Source organism: Drosophila yakuba, chromosome 2L, assembly GCF_016746365.2.
Source record: "Drosophila yakuba strain Tai18E2 chromosome 2L, Prin_Dyak_Tai18E2_2.1, whole genome shotgun sequence".
In the NCBI taxonomy this organism is placed as follows: domain Eukaryota; kingdom Metazoa; phylum Arthropoda; class Insecta; order Diptera; family Drosophilidae; genus Drosophila; species Drosophila yakuba.
In genome coordinates, this window is record NC_052527.2 from 15,090,636 (window position 1) to 15,108,633 (window position 17,998).

Genomic DNA, 17,998 nt, shown 5'->3' on the forward strand with positions numbered 1-17,998 from the left:
TATTAAATTAATATGTAGTCACCGAATTCGCCGGAAACAATGTCATAATTCAGACAGCCCTGGCCAGTTTAGTACAAAGAAAATATTACAGAATAATAAGAGCTGCATTAAAAGCGCCCTCGGCATCCGGAGGAGCAGTAAAATTTGCAGGAGGAGATGCAGCAGAAAGCCGCCATTTTTCTGGCTTGTTTGACAATTGTTGTGGTTGGTGCATGGAGCATGGAACTTGGAAAATGGCCGCTATTCATCGTCCGTTCGTGCGGAGCGCCGGCCGGAAGCACCACCAGATGCTGAACGTGACCATGACAACGATTCCTCTCGTACACTGATAAAAAATAATTTTCAAGTTTAAATTTTTACCAGTTTAGTGATACTCTCATGATAAAGAACTCTCAACAGTAAATACTAGCACCTAATTTAATGACCTAATTCATTTTTCCCCCTTAATCATGTTTTAGTTCATGTCATGTCACCAGGAACTTAAGCATAAACGTTTTAAGCTTTTGATTCATATGCTATTAATCATACGAACTGTTGTCCTTACGTTACCTGGTTTTATACATTATATAGCTTAGCTTATCGAGTTGCTTGTTTTTTTAAAAATGTTTGGCCAACATGATTATGCAAAATATGATAATACTAAACGAGAAAGACGGTAACTTTCTCCAATAATAATGGAAAGTCCCTCAGTGCAACGGTGAATGGATACAAGACCCGCCGAACCACTAATGCTGTGCTAGTTGTGTTGGCTGTTGTTCGACTCAAAGAGCCATGCAATGCAAGTTGTTATAGTTAGCTGACTCTTGTGGTGCGTGCAGTTCGCAAGTTTTCCGCTGCAAGTTGGGTGTTCTTCAAAGTCACGGACAGTGGCTCTATTAAACGAATTGGCGCGACTTCTAGGCGATTTCTAGACAAAAGTCAAAACTTGGATATCGAGAAATTTCGGGGTATACACACCAATAACTTGCTGCGTCGTTAGAGCCCTTACCTTTCGTCGATCCCTCCGCACTGAAAGGGAAAAGTATTCTCAAGACAAAGCCATCGTTTTTTTGTTGTATTCTTTTGACTGCTTCCTTTTTAAGGCTGCTTTGCGCTTAATTGTTTTCGGCACGTTGAGTGTGAAAATGGAAATGTGTCTGAAAGGCGTTCAAGTTGTCAAGGGTTAAGGCGCTGGGCGAAATCCGAGCTCGCTTCGATGCATCGCCAGACTTTTGTCTTCTGCTGTCTTTGATGGGGCGCGCCTAATTAGCAACGGGCCGAAACAAATTGCTTGTTAATTAAATAACGCCAAAACATGAAAAGGATTTCGCCTTTTTGTCGTTTCTTTCATGCAAACTGCTTCAAGTGGCATCGAACCCATTGACAGGCACTTTAGAGTCCGTTGGAGAGGGAATGAAATCAGGTTGAAGCAGTCGAAATGATTGGAATCCGTCTTAAGAATGTCGTAATGAAAAGGAGAAAAAAGTTAAATAGGTTACCTTAAGTTATTTTTAGGATTCTTTGAATTCTGAAAGAGAAAAAGACAACGGATGAAATCAACCATTAATGTCATACCCTTGCAATATTAGCCATACAAAAATCAAGTATACGTCTTGTGAACTTAAAAGACTGTCCTGTTTCACGATACTTATCCTCGTGCAGAACTAAAAATAGCTATGAAAACATAAACTGAGGAATAAAGAGACTTGACTTAAGAGGTTCTAATTATATTTTCACCAAGTTGAGCTCAAAACTTTTGCCACTCGACTGAAAAAGACACCGACGTCTGCGTTTGAGTGACCAACTTCCGCTGCCCCCATAGAAAATTAGAACTGCGAACCGATAAACTGCAATGACCGTCTGTATACTGGCTTTTGAATGCGCCATCGAGTGGCTTGGTGTTTTGCCCGTACTGCGATGGCAATTTTATGTCAGCTGCAGTGCAATATGCAAAAGGAGGCGGTGGTCCGAAATTTCGCAAGCGTCCATTGTCGCGGGTCATTAGAGACACGCGATGCCTGCAACTAGTGCGAGAAAATCGTAGAATCGGAACCAAAAAGGGACTGGCTGGCGGGAACGAGAACAAGGGCCAAATTGGAGCACAATGCGAAAAGCAGACCGCAATTGATGGTCAGGAAAGTGCGTAGGAAAAGCTGAAGTGAGGGCAAACCGAAAATCGTTGTTCAAGTGCCACGAACTGAAGCCAAACATTAAAGGCGGTGAATACTTCATACGGTATTTCCCTACTATTAATGCGCAATTTTCATCAAATCGCAATTTATGTTATTAAATTCTGCCTTCCGTGGCTTATTGTTATTATAAACATTCGATCTCATTTCTTTGACCCGGGAAAACTGCATTTCTTGAGCCCCAATATAAGATTCCACCTTTGTAGTCCTATACCATTGTTATGCCCACATCTGTCGTCGTCGCTGTCGCTGTTGCTGTCGTTGCCAAGAGGTCCTTTCTGTTATTGCCATTTGTGATGTTGTGGCTGTGAAGCAGCAGGTGCACGGATCTAAACGGTTTCCTATTCGCTTTGGCCTAATGCGTGCATGAATGTGTGTGGCGGGTGAACTCAATTCAAAAATACTTAACAAACATTTATTTGAATTTTTCCCTCCCCATCTTCTTTTATTATTTGCAGCTCCAACTGCGCTCGCAGTTGTTGTAATAAAAATGCAAATAACTCGAGCTCGAATGGGTTTTGGCTAGTCGTATGCAAAGTGCCAAAAGCTTCGCCCGAAAATATCTCCCTTATTTTTCTGTATATTTTCTGTTTCCTTCATAGCATGCATACGAGCATGCACATAATTTTAATGCCAATTCAATTTAATGGTTCATTTCATATGAAAATTGTAAAAAGTCATTGCTGCTGCGGCCGAAAAAAGGGGAGAATCCGGCTCAAAATTTCTTCGAATATTTGGTTGCTGCTGCTGTAAATATCGTTGTTGGTGGCTCTTTGGCATTTTGTCATGCGTGATTTTAGGTAAGGGGTTCTTTTGGGGCGTATTTTCTCTATTGTGTTGGTGCAACCTACGGCAGCAACGGGTCCTTGCTTTCAAATATATTTTTCCTATTTATTTTTATTTAACTTATATTTTTGTTCGCTTGCTAGGGTGCAGTTGGGAATAAAGGTCGAAAGGATTTAAATATTAAAGACAGATTAAGTAAAAATAAGTTGTGTTCAATACAACTGGGAATACTGCGTATTACCAAATAACCAAAGCTAAATATTTTATATAAAATTTAAACATTCAGTGTAGGTAATATCTCGAATCAGAAAATCAGTTTCCCTACTTTTTTATCGGTCACGTAATAAATATGCGGAAATGCATTTGCATTCTGATTTTCCCACAGCATACATATACACAGATGGTCTTTACATTGTGTAAATATAGCCCTGTTTATATAGATGTGAAATCACTTATACGTGCATTTCTAAATACATGGATGAATGAAAATTTCCCACCCATCTACATTTTTCTGCTGCTTTTTGACATAGTTGATTTATTTTTTGCATTTATTTGATTTCCATACCAAATTATGTTCAATTATTGTTGCCATGGCAGCATTCTTGCCTCTGACATGTCAAACAGTTCTTGCTGCCGATGGGGAGCAACATGAGTAGCTAGGGGCATATATGTTTCTAGCCCTTTATGCAAATAATTATATGTCAATTATATGCCAAATAACATAATACAAATATATACAAAATGTATAACGTTCAATTAAAAAGAAAACTTTATACTTTGTAATTATTTTTTACGTAAAAGGTTTGGATTGTCATTACTAAATAATATTCATAACTTCTTTTTTGTCTTAAAACTTTTCATCTTACCGCAAATCTACTTATAAGAAACTGTTCTCCCTTGGTTTGTCGGCACTTAATTTCCCCTGAAAAAATAATTTTTAAAATAATTTCTTTACATGAAACCATGTTGGGTTGAATTTTCCAATTTGTTGCAGCCAAACAAGCGTTACTTACTTTTACTCGCATTCAACCACCCAACGCATGTTTTCACAACGTTCTATTTTTTGTAAAGTCCCGGAATAATCCTGTTTCTGGAAGTCAGCACCGTAACTGCCGTTGCTGAGGTTTCTCGGCAATTTGTTCGTTGCATTCTTTTCGCTTTTTCTACTTGTGGGTCATGGGGAGCCCAGATCAAAGCCGCTGGCAACTACATTTCGCTAGTTTGATTGGAGCATCACGTCTCGATTTCGTCCCCGATATGTCATATTCGTCCAATCAAAATGACAAGTGAAGCCCGTTCGAGATGTTGTTTGATCTTCCTACTTCTGACATAATGTCCTATAGGGACCTACATTTTTCAATTATTCAAATTCAAGTTTCTTGGGCTTCTGCAAACTACGAACTACTTTAATGATCATAATTTTATTTCATGAACATGAAAGGAAAACTCTGCCTTTCAGAACAGGTACTGAAGTATTCAAGAGTTTCCCTCGATTAATTGATACTCTACCCCAAGGGCTTTAATCGCCAACATTTCAAATCCTTTTCATTTTCAGTCCGCTACACGAAATCCGATGCTCTGTTGCGGCCTTAAAACTTTAAATGGCCTAAGTAGGGAATGGCTGGGAAATATGCGCTTGGCTAATGGATTCTTTTTTTATTTTCTTTTTTTTTGGGCTGGCGGTATTGGGAGCTCGTTGTTGCTGTGGACTAATGGAAGCGCCGACGACGACCTTAAAAATGTAAATAAATGTTTCTCTCGTTTTGTTGTTCACGAGTTGGCTACCTTGTGCTTAACCCCTTGAAGCCCTCCAACACATACACACACACTTCTATTCGTTTTACCCCAGGGGGCGCTGGTAGTGGGTTTCGTTTGGCCGCTTTTAATGCCGCGTAAATTTTGCAGGATAATCCAATAAAGAGATTTTCGTTGTGGCTCTTGCCGTGGGGTACACACACCCGAAACTCACTCAATAAATGGGAAAACATTTTCGCTGGGACACCACCAAAAAAAATCGCGTTTGTGTTTGTGGGAACAATTGATGTGACCTCCCACGAAGGAATTTAGAAATGGTGGAGAAAGGTGATTCATACAGCAAATAGTGCTAAAACCTAATGAAACACTTTTCGCTAATATATTCAAAACTAATTACATTTAATTTATATTCATTTCATTTAACGAACGTTGACTTGATATGCTTTTAAGTTAAATAACTCATCAATGTGCTTAAAAGCAGATATTTTTTCCATAAAAATAAATGTATTAAAATAAACACCGTAAAAAGCAACCACTTACGCTTTAAGGTTTCAATTTTTAAATTGTCCTGAAAAGGCCCGTAAGTGTACTTCACGTCCACTCGAAACCCATCTACTGCTAAAAACTGCTTTTAAAGTCCATATGTATAGCTAACCATGCATAAAACCATGGAACAACGAAAAATCGTATATAAAAAACGAATAAATATCACACAAATTAATTACAACTGAAATGCATTAATGTGTAAGGATGCCAATATACATGTTACTCAGTTAAGAATAGACAAACTACTCAGCTTAGTTGTAAGCTTAGCTGAAAATAATGAAATCAGAAACCTCTGTTTTGCTGTTAGTTTTAATATTTAAAGATACTTCACTGACCCCGGTTTCTTTAATTAACGAAAATGGCCCTTAAATTAAACTTATTATTACATCTAATTTATATTTTTCCGGTCAAGTGTGTGCATTGGCTTCAAGGTAACTGACAGTCAGAAATTGCACCAAGGCTGCTGCTCAGTCACACCTAAACTAAAGTCAAACGCCAAAAGCAAAACTCACTCGCTTTTTCCATTACATTTCAAATTTCCTCTGGCTGAAGGAATCGTACAGTTGCCGATTTCCAAGACAAAACAAATAGCAAACGAAGCGTGTTGAGCGAAAATTCCTAGCGTTCTCCAAGGGTAGAGCGAAAAAAATCAATAAATTTCAAAGGAAATAATTAAGCAAGTAATTGACTTGGATTTCTTTTAGGAATTCCTCCATAAATCTCCTCCAGCTAAGCTAGCTCAGAGCGTATAGAACCTAAAATACGAGAAGGGAGGCATCCTCGCCGACGTCTCCTCCTTGTTAGTTATATGGTGTTTGTGTGAGCAGGCCAAAAAGGATTTCCAGATTAAGTATGTGGGAGAGTGGTACACTATGTTTCAGCAGCATAAGAATCTTTCAAATCTTTTTCAAATGAAATCAAGAACAAAGGATAATTAATTTGCTAGCACTACAACTTATGTATATGTGTAACTTGTTTTACCAAACTAACGTTCTCTTGCTTTACAAAATTTTATGAAAAAGGAGAAACTTAAGCCAATTATACTCTGACACAATTAAATATGTATTTACACAGTTGAAGAGGTTGAAATTATTTTATTGCTGAACTTCAGTTAACCAGACTTCGTACTTGGTATTATGAAACGCACTGTAATTATCTGACGCCGTTCGTATATAACCAGCTGCAATTGCATCTTGGGTGGGCGGCGGAAACGGGGATGGCAGCATCTATTTTACAGTTTCAACACGCCCGGAATGCGCCACACTTACACTTGCCACTAGCTGCTGGCATTCCTCGTGTATCTGTGTGTGGGATCTGTGTTTGGGATGCGGGAAATAGGATACATATGGGCGGGAACTTGGGATATAAATAGACAGAATAAGACCAGCGCCTCCAATGCCAAAGACGTCGCCCGAAATTAAAGCCAAAGGCATTTCGGATTTCGGCAAATATGTTTGTTTGGTCAAAGCCGAAAGCCATGGCATATTTGCACACACTTGCCTTCGAACGGGCGAGTGTAACAGTTCCTGACAAGTGTTGATTGTTTGGTCAGAAAGAATTTCGGTAGCAGTCACCGAAAGCGTTTGACTTTCTTGATCGTGCTTTAATTGCCACAATTAAGTTTTCCAGGAAAAACCACACGGCAGTTTAATCCATTTTACAATTCGAATTGCACACTTGAAAATTGCAAGCTTGGGATGTCTATCTTTTTAACCTTGTTAATATAAAATTACTTTATTAAATATGAATCAAATCACGTTAATTAATGAAAACGTTTAATGCAATAACCGAACTCCTGGCCGTAATTAACCTATTGCAATTAACTTTAACACTTTTTATTCCAAAACGCTTCAAAAATGAAAATGTTCCGGTGTTTGTTTGAGTTTTTTCTCCCCTTATTGCCGACACAAGTGCACTATAAATATTTCAAGTCTGACAAAGGCTAAGTGGCATATATGCACATGCTTTATTTATATTTTTTAGTTTTAATGCCTTTTAAAGGTGCGCAAGCTTTTGCAATATAATTATACTGCGTTTAATTGCGCTCATAAAAGCTTATGAATGCGATGGGCAACCCGCATGAATACAGCCCTGCGCGACTCGTTCCCATATCTTGGCTTCTCTGTCAAATTGTAATTTATACTGGAACACAGCACATGCCCCGCCGTCTGGAGCTTAACTTTTACAGTACATCAATAAATTACATTATCCTTAATTTCCCGCGTTTTTCCTGGTCAACACAGCACAAGCGACAGCCACGACATTCAACCCGCCCGCAGCCTTCTGGTCAATGGCTCCTCCTGCTGAGCCAGCGGATTGCAGCTACCTCGGGTGTGGGAGAAAAGGGTCCTTGGGGGAGTTGAAAAATCAACGAAAATAGGTTTTATTTAACAGAAATTTAAGGAATATAATTGCGAATGAAGAAAATTCAATTGAAGAAAGAAAATAAATTGGGCTTGAACTGAAGAATTCGCGGCAAGAAGAAAACACTTAAATTTTTGTTAAATATAAATATACGAGTATGTAACTTGTGTATTTCGGCCTGAATTTGGATTGTTGATCTCATTTGGCTGGTGGTGAACATGTCTGCGAACACGAGGATGTGTGCATAAGTCCGTTCAATTGAATTGGGGATTGCGGACGAATAGTGCGGATTGAGGTGCATGAAGGGAGGATAGACTAACAAACCTTAATTAAGCAACGATGAATTGCGATTATCTGATATTGAGCTGGCCACTCACTCAGTGGAGCAATATTGAATACTCAAGCAGTTGAGTAATTCCTTGAACACCACGACTTCACCCGCTTTAATAAGGTCTGATTTGTGTAATTCAGCTCATGTTTGCTAACCTGTATTCACGATTGCAACAAAATTTAAGCTCATCTGCAGTGTGGTTCACGAAATATATACCTGCAACCAGGTGTAAAGCTAAACTTGGAAACAGTGTAATACGTAGAGTTATAGCTCTTACAAATAGTTATAGCTTAGACGAATTATACTATTTAAATGTTGCCTTTATTCAAGCTGTTCATTATATTTTTTTCGTGTATTGTATTTACCGACACGCCCTTCTAATAGTTGGTTTTCCTGCAAATTGTTTAGTGTCACGCAAAAATAAAATTAATACCCCCGCTTTGTATTGGTAGCTTGTTATTGAAAATTCCTTTTCTAAATATAGAGAGCCAAGACAAAGTTAACTATTTTGTTTAAAGTTTTTGCGTACAGCAGTGTAGTTGAGAGGTATTATTTCGGCGAAACGTACAGTAAAGTTATATTGCTTTCTTGAATGCTTTCTGGGTAAAGGAAAAGGCTTGATTGTGTCCTTTGTCCCCGTGAATTTGATTTTTTTTCTTTATGTCGACAGCGAAATCAAATTCAACTTGTTTTCGATGTCCGCTGTTGGGGCTCATTTCTTGAGGGTGGGCTGGATGGAATTGTTTGTGAGTTTGTCGTCCTTTCTGTCGTTGTCATTCGTCAACATTTCGCGTGGTTGAGTTTTCGGGTTAAATTAATTAAGCGTGTGCGTTTTTATTGTTGATTGAATACACCGACGTGGGCGAGGTCATTTAAACCGGCCTGAACGATAAGCTGTTTGTATTTTTATGTACCAAATGTATTGACTTTTTCACTAAGTTGCCTACAATTTGGCCGGATTTTGGGCGATGCTTCATTCTTTCAATGCTTATTATAAATTGGGTAAATGATTATTATTTTGTGTATAAAAAATTGTGAAATATATATCGCATTATTTAGTATTAAATATGTTATTCAATCTTCGTTACATAGGATACTAGTAACTTTTTCATTCAAAGTGCCATGCCATCTATATATGTTAGTTTAGAATTAATAAAATAACCCTAAACAGAACAGTATCGGCTCACAGCCGAAAATGGGAAATACAACAAAACCACACCGAACTGCAAATTGCGAAATTAAAACTACCGCATCGCAGGCGGAAAGGACAGCCGAACTGCGTTGGCGTTTGTTTTTCAGTACGAATATTTTGACTGCAGCAGAAGTTTGGCATAAAATTTACTAATTTTATAATGTGGCAGGCAGACATTTATTTCGACGCTAATTACAAACATTTAAACTTTTAATTAGTTTTCAAACAAGCAGCGCAAAAATGCAAAACGAACGCAGCGAAGGGGCTTGGCTAAAGAAAATTCACCATCGAAAGCGGAAAGAGGTATTATATACATACTCGTACATATACATATGCAAGCGAAGTTCTGCAGATCTCTGAACTTATTATGGTTGTTGCTTGTGATTGGGGAACGTGGGGTATGCAAATTGCAATGTATTTCTATGGCAAATGGAGAGCCAGTTCACTGCTCATTTATGGTAGCACGAGCAAAACAAACAAATAAAGGGAAGATAATGGAAATAAAAATAAGCATGAAAATACCATAAACAAATCCCAGCTCAAATTGCCACTCAAACTAAAATGGAAATTGGCTACAAGCAAATGGCCATAAGCAGCTTCCAAAATGTTGAAGAGATCCCAGGCAAATGGAGCAATGAAATATAGGGGGGAGTGCGATAGCAAAACTTTTGAATTTTTTAGCCGTCAAAAGTCAAAGTATCTGATTCCCCATTTGCTGCTGGCTCAGCTCCCCTATTTCCCACTGCCCATCAAACTAATTGAACATGTAAATTGATACAGATGTCAAACTAGTTTCTAAAATAAAGCCCGTATTGGGGAAACGGACTCTTTCCTGTGAATGCAGGAAGGATTTACTATTGACCAAATTCTTTAAAAATGTTCTAAACAGACGATCCATGTATTGCCATAAAACAGTTGTGAATAGACGTACAGTTTTGCACCAGTTAATCTGAGTAAAGGATAATTGAACAAAAGTTACATTTGTAATGTACTTCATTAAATTACCAAAATTAATTTTCACGCAACCCATTTCTAATTTAATATCCCCTCAGTTCATTACACATGCTGGCCAATTACACGAATAAATTCAAGTGAACCTGCGCAAAATCTCGAATGAAATGGATATGAATATTTCATGGGCATATTTGGTGGCACCACCTGACCGCAGATTCCCTGGGCCACAAGTCATAAAAGTATTAATGCCGTTTTAAGTACTTCCGTACCGAGCACTAAATACACCACGCCACATACAGAATGTACATAGTACATACATATGCATATGGATGTGAACAAGTAAGCGAGATAGCGAAAAATGCAAAGCGCACTAATTCTAACTGCAGCATAAATTAAAGCTCTCATGAATAATAATTCAAGGCAGTCGGGCAAGGGAAATACCCAGCAACAACAACAGCAGTAGCAACAGCAGCAGCACCAAAAACAACTGGAAAAGCAGACGCACAGTATCAAAGAGCCACTTGAGTAAATGCGTTAGTTGTGCGTTCTCGATTCTGTAATTGGACCCCAAAACTCATCAATTCGCAGCAGAAAGGGGTCTTACAAATTAGATTACTTTCCAATCAATGCAATATTAAAAACGCTCAACTCAAAACTATTTCCAAATGTATACATGGATAGATTTTATTATCTGGAATACATGATTGTGAAAAATTACATTCTTTTGATATTCGAAAATGTAATTTAAAAGATATTAGATTCGATTTCTCTCTAACTTCGAAGTGTACTTGATGGTCATGTGCTAAATTTTGTATATGCATTTCCAGTTTCAGGAACATTGCTCACTTTTGCCACTCTGCTTGTGTCGCAAAAAGCCAACAAAATTTTATAGCTGTTGTCATTATTTCATGTGCAGAGCCACATAGTCACGCCCCGCCACAACCCTTACCGCCCACTTTTCGTACTGCCAGAAGCACCCACACAGCCACACACACCCACACACACGCAGCGTTGTGCTTAAAAATTTCAAATGCATGGCACTTTGCTTCAGAGACAGCCGCATCGCATCTCGTGCTCCCTCAGACAGCAAGTGGAAAAACATTAACAACACCAACAAGGACAATTTTTCGTGTCTGCAGCTATTGTTGGTGTTGGTGTTGGTGCCGCTGTTGGTTTTCCTATGCGATTTTCATTTTCATATTTATTTATATGTTTTTACGCTGGCTAAACTATGAGTACAAGTGCACACTTGTCTGGCGCCAAAAACGGGTCCTGTGTCCCCAACCTTTTTGTGGGGGTTGAGGTGGAATTGGGTTTAACGCTCCGCTTGCAACTGGCTTCGGGCACTAGTGCCAGTAACCCCAATCTCCGCCAGCTCTCTGGCTAAAAACGCTCTGCGATTGTCTGTGCATTAATTTAAATGCACTGTTTGGCTAGCCAATTTAATGGCAAGTCATTAGTTCTTGTCTGCAGCCAGTTGGGCTCTGGATAAAATGTTTTAAAACCAAACTAATGTCCTTTTAAGAGGTGCTTTATTCATGCAGCATGACTGAGGGAATTATTTAAAGTGTCACAAAAATGTATATTTTACTTCAAAATTCGTTATTCTTTTGGTAAGTGACATTTCTTAAAATTTATATAAAAATTTCAATGTATTCCTTAAAATACTTTCATTAAACAATTAGCGTTGCTGAGAAGCACAATTCGAACTGAATGCAGTGGACGTGAAAGCTTTTATCTGCCATTGTTCCCTCTTCCAGCCGTAAACTTAATCATACGGCTCTTAAAATTACAAATCACCGCCATCAGCGAGGAGCCTAGGACACTGCGAGGCTGGGCGGCTGGGCGGCTGCAAGGATAATAACAGACAACCTGCTGCACAAGATTGAATTCCCTCTTTTGCCGCGCAAGTGTCCTTAACAGTGACCATTTAACGGTAATTATTGCAACACTGTGGCACATTTTAAGTGCTCTCGCAGCGAACTTTTCGTTCGGCCCTTCCAATTTGATGGTCAACACCTGGCCAACAGTCAATTGGCCCACCTGGGCTGCATAAATTTCCGGCTCAGCATTTTACTTAATCCCGTCTATTTTGCGAAAGGATTATCAAGCAACTTTTTAATTCGCCGGCCAAGTGGCCGGGCAACATCGCCGCCGTGATCGCATCAGCCGTGATGTCAGCAGTATTGTGCGGTGGCCTTTTAATGGGCCTTCCACTCCCATACCCTTCCATCCATCACCAGCAGGATTTGCAGGTAGATGGCAGAATAGCCAGGGCTCCTTTTAATGCCCATTGAGGGGCCCATTTGATGCGTGGCCAACTGAGCGTGCTCGGGAAGTTGCCAACTTGGCCACCAGGCGAGAAGATAATAATTTGAAATGATGGATTAAAGTAGCCGTTAAATTGAAGGAGGTGAGCTAAACAGAAGGGGACTTTTGCGGTGCTTTGCAATTGAAAAGCGTGAATAACGGCGGAAATGGCGTATTTATAATATTTATATTTATTTAAAATATTCAAGCAAATATTCAAGCGCCAGCTGACGAGGTGCTAAAGTATTTGTCAGCAACCTTCAGTTGCGAAATTCTTTCAGGAGAATTTAATGAATGCTCTAACAATCCATCTTTGGTATGCCATTTACAGGACATACCGACATCCTCGAGCACTTGCCAAGGTAACAAATAAAAAAATGGCAAATATTTGCACACATATCTGCATCGCAATTGACTACAGCCCGAATTCCTTTCGGTATACAGCATTATTCAAAATGAAGGACTTAAGTAGCCGTTAAATTGAAGTGGGTAAGAGAAAATAACAAAAATAACAAAGCCAAAAGGGGGAAAGATAAATGTTTGCTTATGCCAGCGCGTGTGTTTGTGTGGCTTAAGTTTAATACGCCATTCAATCAATTTCTGCACCGCAACCCCGATCCACTGAAGCCTGTGTGCCGAGTAGCCGGGCAGCCGGGCAGCCTTATCCTGTCGATGTCCTTCCTTTTCAATATTGTCGTTTGCATTTGCAGGGGAAGAGAATCCAGCGGAAAACGAACGCGTCATTATCCTTTCAAGCAAACAAAAGCGTGGCTGCTGCCCAGGACCTCACTCTCGCACTTCTTCAGTCGTCGTGATTCACATTCTGCATCTTGGATGGCCGTATCCTGGCCAGCCACTCCTCCTTTTAAGTCTTTTGTCTGGCCATTTATTTATTTATTTATTTATTGTCATGCTTGTTTATTGTTTCGCCTGTGATTGCCTTTGGCTTCGCTCCTTGATTTCTAGCCGCACACTCCAGTTTCCTTATTTCAGACCGTTCATATGCATACGCTGCGACTTGATGAAGTTTATTAGCTTTGTGGCAAATGAGTGTCATTTCGAGATAAGGACGAACTCATTTCTTTGACTGCAAAAGCAAAAACAAAAACCTGATATTTACCAATAATTTGGCCTGAAACAAGTCCCAGTTAACTGCATTACAGCGTAATTTGTGTAAATTTTCGAATTTTAACCTTGTGCTTTCCTTAAAGGATTCTGATTTTTGCCTTGTCCAAACTTATTCTTAAACAATTGTTAATTGCATTTTCAACTAAGCCCCTCTAGCGCTGATATATGACTAAAATAATGAATCCATAATGAAAATTAAGCAATAGATGAATGTTTTATAACATAAACTCTTCAAAAGAACTAATTTGATTAGATAATTTCCTTAGTTAATTATTTGTAAATTTTTCAGACTGCACAAAATTCTTTTGAATTTAAAACAAATTTGTATACAACTCCGGAAATCACATATTTCCGGTGAGCTCTCGGCCATTCGACGTGCTTTTAATGAGCAGCACAATTAAATTTCACTCTCAAAATTACTCAAAAGGATGAACAACAATAGTACATTTGGAAAGTTGACTAGTCAATGCTCTTTTTGTAGTTTTAAATAATACAAATAAGTATAGCAATTTGTTACCAATTTTCAGGTTAGTTTTGATGGATATTTTCAATTTATACCTCTCTAAATTTACAAATTAATCTTTTTGAATTTACGAATTGCCCCTGCAATACCACTCATTGTGTATACATTAAATGAAAGTTATGCAAAATTGGGAATGTACCTATGTGAGCGGATGTTTGTCTGAGTGTGTGTGAGTGTGTGTGTTGTCCTTTATTTTCCCATGGCATAATATATAACATCCTGTTGTTGGCCCTCACATGCCTATTGTCATAAATAACCCGTCCTGAAGGTATGTTTATGTTTGCGTTTGACAGTGTGTGAGCTTGTCTGAGTGGGTTTTGTACATTTTTGTGACTGGCTTAAATTTGTTGCGTTATTTGCGTCATTTCCGAAGCAAATCAAAAAAGGGGTGAAATGCGAAGGCCAGACAATGTGCGGCAGAAAATAAATAATGGCAGGATAAAAAATACCTACTATGTGTGGGAGGTTTGTGTAAAGTGTGTGCTTAATCAGCCAATCAATTTCATATACATATTTTAACACTCCAATGCGTTGGTAAAGAATAAAATTCCGATGCCGCTTGAGTTGAGCCTCGGGCCACAACAAAATGCCTACTGAAACATTCCAGAGAATTCAATACGCACAATGCAAAATAGTTCAGCATTATATTGCTATTTGGCCAGGCAATTGTGTTGAATATTTACGTTTTAATTTTTAATTATCGGCAAGAAAAATAGTGCTTTCATCGGAAAAAGGGGACTGCACACTTGGTAGCTTTTTCCAAACTAATTGGTATTCAACAATAATTGTAACGCAAAAACTACAGTTTTATATTCTGAAACACATTTGAACAGCTGGAGTGGGATTGCCATTCGATATTTTGAAGTTTCTCATAGACTTTGATGGAGGCATTACTTCATTTAAACTGTCGGGCAACAAATCACCAAGGATCACCAATTGCTAAATCTTCCGTGACATCATCGAGTCACTTAAATAATTTCACGTCCTGGAAGTTCACAGTGTTTCGCAGCAATCTAATGCACCTATAGAGTTATTGGTACCCACACAAGTGAGCAGTAAAAAAGCACATCCCCATAAAGTCTCCTTGCTTAGTGGCATGTCGAAAGGACCCTGTGGGAACTGCTAAAGTGCAGCCACTTAGCAGGGCTCTGTAGTTGCAGCTGGCATCGCCTAACACATCGAACGTTAACGTATTTATGGCTGCACTCAGCCTGACATCCACCAACTGCATTGGCATACAAAGTGGGTGGCGATGGCAGTTTGGGGCAACATAACTTAAACGGACGACCGACTTAAATTTCACGTCACCATAGCATCCATTTGGGGCAATTATAACGTTTCCTGACTTTGCAGCCAACAAGGCGAAAATACATTTGTATTCAATGTTTGTTTCTTTCGCCCGCTCTTTTTTCTCCATCTTTTTTTTTCACAATTTTCGTAACATTTCCGCCTTTTTGCATTCAATTTAATTTAACATAAACATGTATATGCTTATGTTATTATCCAACGCACACGCTGGCAGCGCAGCTGCTGTTGTGCACTGTGCAGAAGGGTTTCATGCTTCAAGTGAGCATACGTAGCGTATACGTAATGTGCAATTTTGTAACGGACTGAAGGGGTTAATGCAGTTAAAGGGGTGGCCCCAGTTTATGAGGGGAAAAGTATTCACTATAAATTTTGTGTGCGCACCGCTTGCAACAACAACGGGCGACGGCAACGAGGACGGGAACAACTGCAACAACAACTTAAATCTTAAGTAGCTCAACTTGTTTATTTATCGAAGCAGAAGTTAATGCGATGGTGGTGCGAGCGGGTGGCACGTTGGTCGGTTGGTCGCTTGGTTGGATGAAAAATGCAGCAATGAGTCAACTCATTGTTGCTGTCGTGCCCACATTATTTACAACTGTAATTGCAGGTGCAGTTCGTAGGTAGGCATGGGTTGGCTGTACACTTAAACGGTACAGGGTATTTGTTTCTTATTTAAAGGCAACTTTGCCGCACTTGGTTAAAATACCAAATTAATTTAAAGAAAAATTTAGCGACTACCAAAAACATAAAACCATAAGCTGCAGACAAATGCCGTACCACATTCGAGATAGATACAAGCAGATACAGACACAGATGCAAACACAGATACAGATACAGATACGGGGACATGATGTGGCCAACTCATGGGAATAAAGGATAGATGCAGCAGCAGAAGCAGAGCTTTTAATTTTCCAGACACGTGCAAGCGGCGTAAACAACAAAACAAGTCCGACATATCAGAGGACAAATAAGCAAAATTTGTTTTGATATCTCCGCTTGTTCTGTGGTCCTCATAGTACCCAGTGCCAGTGGGCAAGCGAAGTATATTGTCTTTAGGCTAGAATAGTTGCATATAAAGATTATTTTTTAGAAATACAATACTTCTTAAAGGGGGTACCTCGTTGTCGGAACTCTTAATATTCTCTGCATACCAGCTATTTGTCTGTCTGCATGCTTATTTCTAAAGATTCGGCACGCATCACTTTAATGCAGTTATGAGAAGAGCAGCATAACCATCACAAAAGTTTCCCCAGCTTGCGTGCTATGAAATTGCGTAGTCGATAGACTCCATACTGCAGACTGGACAGGGACACCAACATTATACTGAGCCATGATACGGTTCTCAAAACTATCTTTGGCTTAGCAAAATTTAAAAAAGGATATATATAGTGTTTTCCGTCTCTGAAACAACAGTAATAAATAAAAGAAGGTGAATGCCTAATACGTTCCTTACAAATTACGACCGCCCCGGGCATAGAATATTATTGCAAAAATTCCGTACAAATGGAGGAATGCCAGTGGATAGACAAAGTGAAGAAGACGGGCTGGTTGCGCCACCACAAAGTTATCGATGGTGAAGAAAATAGGCGGCAGCAAGTGAGTCCATATGTTAAACAAATCTGAAACCCGAGTCGGATTAGTTATCACACGATCCTTGGGATATATGGCTGTCCAATAGACAACTGCGATCAAGCACGCCAATGAGATGTTGATCCAATAGCAGGCCCAATAGATCTTTATCCAGCAAGACGGGAGAACTAAGAACAATTATGTATTAATAATTAGCAATTATTTAATAAATTAATTCATGTAATTTCTTACCCCAGGTTTCCGGCTTGTAGTGATAGATAGTCACAAGTATGGCTCCGGCAATACTGGTAATGCCGCACAACACAAATCCCCAGTTGGTCAAAAAAATAAAAAAGTTTCCGTGTTGGTAGTACTGATAGATACAACTGACCACGCCCGTGCCAAAGAATCCGCCTAAAAGCCATCTATAAACCAAGAAAATAGAAGATTTTGGCCCACGCTGCCACTAGAAGTACAACATAGAACTTGTAGATGTCGATGGAAAAATTTAAGGAGAACCAACTTGCGATCGCAGGAAGTCCGTAGGCGTATGATGGTGTAAGCCCAGTCCACTGAAGCGGAGCTCATCCCGTAAACTTAAGGGCTCTTGAAGATGGCCGGATGATGATTCTGGCTCAGTTCCGGACAGCAAACGCAACATTTACCTACACTAATAATTTGTTTATATGTTTCGAATCGTCTGTAAATCAGCAGAGAAGTGACTTTAAGCTCAAGGCCCGCATGGCATCGACTTCCCGGCGCCAATTATCCCATCGCATATTCCCAGGACTCCTTATCTCATGGAGCACGCGGCCTGTCCTGCATAATTAACAGATACATGCGATTCAGTTGGGGTCTCCAGTGCGTGCGATTCGGCCGGGGTTCCGTGGTTCGTGGAATCCCGCACCTCTCGTTCCACGCGAATTACGACATGTGGCTGACATCATTTTCCTTCCTCAGCCATTCAAAGATTACGGTGGGCGGAAGTGGGTGGAAGTGGGCGGAAGTGGGCTCCGAGAAGAATGGGACAGGATGTCGTTTTGAGCCAGGCAGACACTTTTAAT

The 17,998-nt window shown here is 39.5% G+C and overlaps 1 protein-coding gene across 1 annotated transcript; it reads right to left on the reverse strand.

Moving 5' to 3' along the window:
- Positions 1-16,246: 16,246 nt before the first annotated feature.
- On the reverse strand, positions 16,247-17,664 carry LOC6528271 (protein rolling stone). Its single transcript, XM_002089288.4, has 5 exons — positions 17,458-17,664; positions 17,187-17,400; positions 16,819-17,122; positions 16,483-16,766; positions 16,247-16,422 (listed from the first exon to the last, which is right to left on the reverse strand). Exons 1-4 carry the CDS (start codon positions 17,593-17,595, stop codon positions 16,601-16,603), a joined length of 822 nt encoding a protein of 273 aa, XP_002089324.2. The 5' UTR covers positions 17,596-17,664; the 3' UTR covers positions 16,247-16,422; positions 16,483-16,600.
- Positions 17,665-17,998: the final 334 nt, after the last annotated feature.

Bases quoted from the DNA above. Each gene is read 5' to 3' on its own strand.
- LOC6528271 (XM_002089288.4), bottom strand. From the start codon at position 17,595: ATGTTGCGTTTGCTGTCCGGAACTGAGCCAGAATCATCATCCGGCCAT. The intron at 17,123-17,186 runs GTAAGAAATTAC...AATTGTTCTTAG, and splicing joins CTACAAGCCGGAAACCTGGG to TTCTCCCGTCTTGCTGGATA. The intron at 16,767-16,818 runs GTAAGGAACGTA...CTGTTGTTTCAG, and splicing joins GCCCGGGGCGGTCGTAATTT to AGACGGAAAACACTATATAT.